Source organism: Cyprinodon variegatus, unplaced genomic scaffold (genome assembly GCF_000732505.1).
Source record: "Cyprinodon variegatus isolate N-32 unplaced genomic scaffold, C_variegatus-1.0 Scaffold332, whole genome shotgun sequence".
Lineage (NCBI taxonomy): Eukaryota > Metazoa > Chordata > Actinopteri > Cyprinodontiformes > Cyprinodontidae > Cyprinodon > Cyprinodon variegatus.
This window is the reverse complement of record NW_015150785.1, coordinates 116,408-120,785: the sequence shown is the minus strand read 5'-3', so window position 1 is coordinate 120,785 and position 4,378 is coordinate 116,408. Positions and strand designations below refer to the sequence as shown.

The following is a 4,378-nucleotide window of genomic DNA, read 5'->3' as shown; positions in this document are numbered from 1 at the left end:
AAATAAAATTTAAAAATCAGTTAACTTTGTTTTTTTTCAGTGGCCCTAATCCTCTTCCGTAGGAAACAGATTAGCAAACTGATAACTAGGAAATGATTGCTCCATTTATGTAACACCTTTATTTGGTTGCTAGGAAAGGGACTTTTGCTTTTGGAATGTGTCTTGAGTTTTATGGGACGTGTTAGGGTGGCACAGGTGGTGTCCAAGGTTCAGAGTCACGTCTGGTTGCTCTCTGACACCATGGGGAAACAGAGCCTGTTTAAGAACCTCTGCAGTAAATACAGTCGAAGGAGCGCATTTTCAGACTTTAACTCCAAGGTACCCATCACTTTCCTTTTTAAATGGACTAGTCTTATATATAGCAATTGAAAAATAATGCTGTTTGGTCTGGTGTAATTTGAATCTTCATACATGTTAAAAAATAGGATTAATGTTATTAGAGACTGCTTTTTGTTGTGTCAATCTTTACCATAATAATTATTTTTGTTGCCCTTTTTCAATGCAGCTTTACTGTTGTGCCTATAAACATCCATTACATGCTGTAATGGATGAAACAGTGAAATGGTTTTGGAGAATAGTTTGCAAGCTTTTTGCGCTGCTTATTAATGTCGTATTAGTGATGTCTTCCTATTGAAACACAGGCCAAACAATGTTAAACGTGGCTATTCAATGAATGCAGTTGTGTCAGATCACATATGACACACCCATGTAAGCAGGACGGTAATTTTCCATGCATACAGAACTATTTTAATCTTTCCAGAAAACACGTGTATTTTTTTTTTAAATATGTTTTCAAATAAGTTAAACAGAACCAACATGTTGAGCAAAAACAGCAACTTTCAGAGAATTGACAGATTCACAGACAATAGTACATAATTTGGAAGTAAAGCATTGATTTAATAAAATTTTTACAATTAAATTGATGTGCGCTTCTATTTATCTTCCCATATGTCGGTACAGCTGATGGTCTATTGGTTCACAGATCTACCCGTTATATTTTTCAGGGATAAAGGTTTTAATCTATAAGTCTTTGCAAAATTACTGCATGTAGCTGCATGTGGTTGAATTTGGATTGAACTTTGACTCGGCCATTCTAACACATGTACATCATGGTGAACCTTTACCCCAATCTCCAGTCCTATGCAGCCTCTAATAGGGTTAGTTTCAGTTTTTATTTTAGATTTAAATTCGCCCAATGGTGTGAAAGAGTGTAGACACTTTATGTAAGTCCTTTAAATTCTGATTTAAATGACCTTCTCCTCTCACCATGGCAGCTTTCCTCCATGTTTGCTGTGTAATCTGAATTGCTATTGACATAATATCAACTGGCGCTTTTATGGCTTTCTTCTCAGCACGGTTCCATAAAGACCAGATTTGTGAAGTGGATAACAAATGTTTGCCCTGTTAACAGATTCTCCCACCTGACCTGTAAACCTCTGCTGCTCCTCCAGAGTTACCATGGACCGCTCTGCTTTTTAGAATTGAAAGTTGAAATTTTCATTGTTTTTTATTTTCTATTTAGTTCTGACTTCTGATTTTAAGCTCTATTTTAGTTTTTCTTTGTTTTTACCATTTGTTAGATAGTTTAGTTTACTTTTTTTGTTTTGGAAATGCCCAGTGTCATTTTAGTTGTTATTATTTTCTGTTATCGTTTTGGTCTTATATGCAATACTACTTATATAATGGTGACAAGACAAAAAAATAAGAAATAAAATAATTAAAATCCCAGATAAGGAGTGACAGACCGCCTCAGCAGCACAGATGAACTGACTGCCATCTGCTGGCGTCATGTGGTACAGAGAATAACAGGGAAAACAACAAAATAAAGAAAATCTAGACCTCATATTAATGCATTATGATAAAAAAAAAAGGAAACATTCTCTCAAAATTCAGTTATTTTATTTTTAATTTTTTTATTTATATATATATATATATATATATATATATATGTTTTTTTATATATGAAAAAATTCATTTAGTTTTAATAAGTTTTGTGAACTCTTATTAGAGTTTCGGTTTGTTTTCATCTTTTACAAGGTTTAGTTTTAATTTTTATTTAAGTTAACAAAATTTTTTTTTTTTCATTATAGTTTTTTATAATAAAATATTATAGTTTTTATAATTATAGTTATTTTTAATTCGCTAGTTTTAATAAACAGTACGGAAGAGGATTAAGGCCAGTGTAAAAAATAAAATAAAAAGTTAACTGATTTTTAATTTTATTTCAGTTTAGTATGGGAAAAATATCAGAATTATGAGAATAAAAAAAGTCAGAATTCTGAGATTAAAGTCAGAATTCAGAAAAAAAAACACAGAATTCTGAGAAAAAAGTCAGAATTCTGACTTTAATCTCAGAATTCTGACCTTTTTTATTGTCAGAATTCAGTCAGAATTTTATTTTGACATTAATGTCAAAATTCTGACTGAATTCTGACAATAAAAAAAGTCAAAATTCTGAGATTAAAGTCAGAATTCTGAGAAAAAAGTCATTAAACTGAAATAAAATTTAAAAATCAGGTAATTTTTTTTTTTTCAGTGTCCCTAATCCTCTTCCGTAAACAGTGCTGATAAAGTGCATGATTTATTGTAAAAGTACAATGTGGTATGTAATGACTCTCACATGACTTATCCTAAAATAAACATTATTATTAAAGGCATTAACATTCGAGGCGCGGTGTTTTTGTGACGGACTGAAACATCCAGATATTAATGGAGACCACAAACCTTTTGCTGTTCCTGTTCTTTTCCATGCAGGGTCTCCCCGGTGACACGGTGTTCAGCGTTTCATCACAGTTCAGCTGTAAGGATGGACCCCTGGGGGAAAAGAGCAAAACGGGCCAATCTTTCTCCCATAATTCAACACGACCCAGCTCTGATACCCCCATAGTGAAAGAGGTATGAGCCGTCTATAAACATGTGAAGGTTGCAGATATGTGACTCGTCGGTTTCGGTTAATTTGTAATGCAAACTCGTCCTCTTCTGTTTTATGACTGAGATATTCAGCAGGAAGTTGCTCTGTTATATTATTTTTCTGTATCCTTTCCTCGTTCAAAGCAAACTAATAACCAGCTGCTTCACACTAAACATAAAATGTGAGCTACTATTTGAATGTCACGCATTTGTCCAGCTTTACATTTACAGCCCTCATCCTGAGGCTCAGATGTGACTACAAACACAGAGAGGAGGGGAAATGTAGAAAGAGGAAGTGATCCCTCCTGTCTGCACCGTCCATGTCAATGTCAGAGCTAATATTATCATGGCTGCTTTTCTGAAGCAGCTGGTCTCAAAGAGAAAGGACGCTTCTGTCAGCGGAAAATCCTCCCGACCAGAACTGGACTCCAACGAAAGGAAGGAGGTAGATGCAGATCGTTGCTGTTTGGATTCTGCCCCTGCTCAGCCTCAGTCCCCCTCACCGGAGGCAGAATATGACAAACTACTGGTAAGTGGAACAAATGCTGCGTTTTCTGCAATTTCCTGGGAAGTATATTTAGTTCACAAGTTTGAAGTTTGTTGCAAAGTGTTAACCCTTCACCACATTTTTTCTAGAACTTAAAAGGAGATAAAAAAGCACTGTTGTGTTTTTGATCAAATGCAGCATGAGTGGATTTCTGCATATCTACGTTTGTTTATAGCAACAGATGCACCTGTTTGAATATTATAGATCTTTATCCTTGACCTTTAAATGGTCACTTATCATTTACTTTGTGATTTGAAAAAGAAAATAATTTTACCTAATACTGTAATGCTTTTACATTTTAGATATCTGAGATAAACATTTAGGGAAACATGCAAACTGCTCTAAAGAGACGGTTAGAGGATCTGGGAAGAAGTGCTTCACTGTGTGAGCGTGCATAAATCCCCCACATGACATCTAAAGCACTATTTGGTTGCCATAAGATGTGTTTACAGGCTGGGATGCCTGCCAGGAGGGAAGGTTAGATAATATGACTGCTGTCACTTTAACTGGTTCCCTTATTCTAACTGTGGAGCAGAAAAGAAAAACAGCCATTAAAAATAAACAGATTTCCTTCCCTTCATATCTGGCTAATAACATTCCCCACATTTCGTGATACCTCGATTATTTTTAGCCTTTTCCAACATAATGCAACTGAAAAATGTGAAGCAGGTTAATTTAGAGATGTTTCTTAGCCTCCATTAGCGTCCTTCCTATTGTTAGTAATGGTTAAGGTAAATATGGGTCCATGTCAGGCCTTGTTTATTGCACTTCCTGCTGTTTACAAAGTCAAAAATTCTGACTTCTTTTTATCATAATATATGTATCTCACAATTAATTAAGTCGTCTCTATGGAAGAGGATTAGAGCCACTGAAAAAAAAAAGTTAACTGATTTTTTTTATTTTATTTCAGCATAGTATGGG

General features: G+C 34.6%; 1 protein-coding gene across 3 annotated transcripts in view; it reads left to right on the top strand.

Annotated features, from left to right (window-relative positions):
* LOC107091307 (nuclear receptor coactivator 7-like) overlaps positions 1-4,378 on the top strand; it is a 38,387-nt gene that overhangs the window by 19,486 nt on the left and 14,523 nt on the right. For 2 of the 3 annotated variants that reach the window (XM_015385151.1, XM_015385149.1), the window contains exons 5-6: positions 2,755-2,895; positions 3,275-3,439. In XM_015385151.1, coding sequence (XP_015240637.1) covers positions 2,755-2,895; positions 3,275-3,439 — 306 coding nt within the window. The remainder of the gene's footprint in view (positions 1-2,754; positions 2,896-3,274; positions 3,440-4,378) is intronic. The other variant, XM_015385150.1, reaches the window with a different exon arrangement.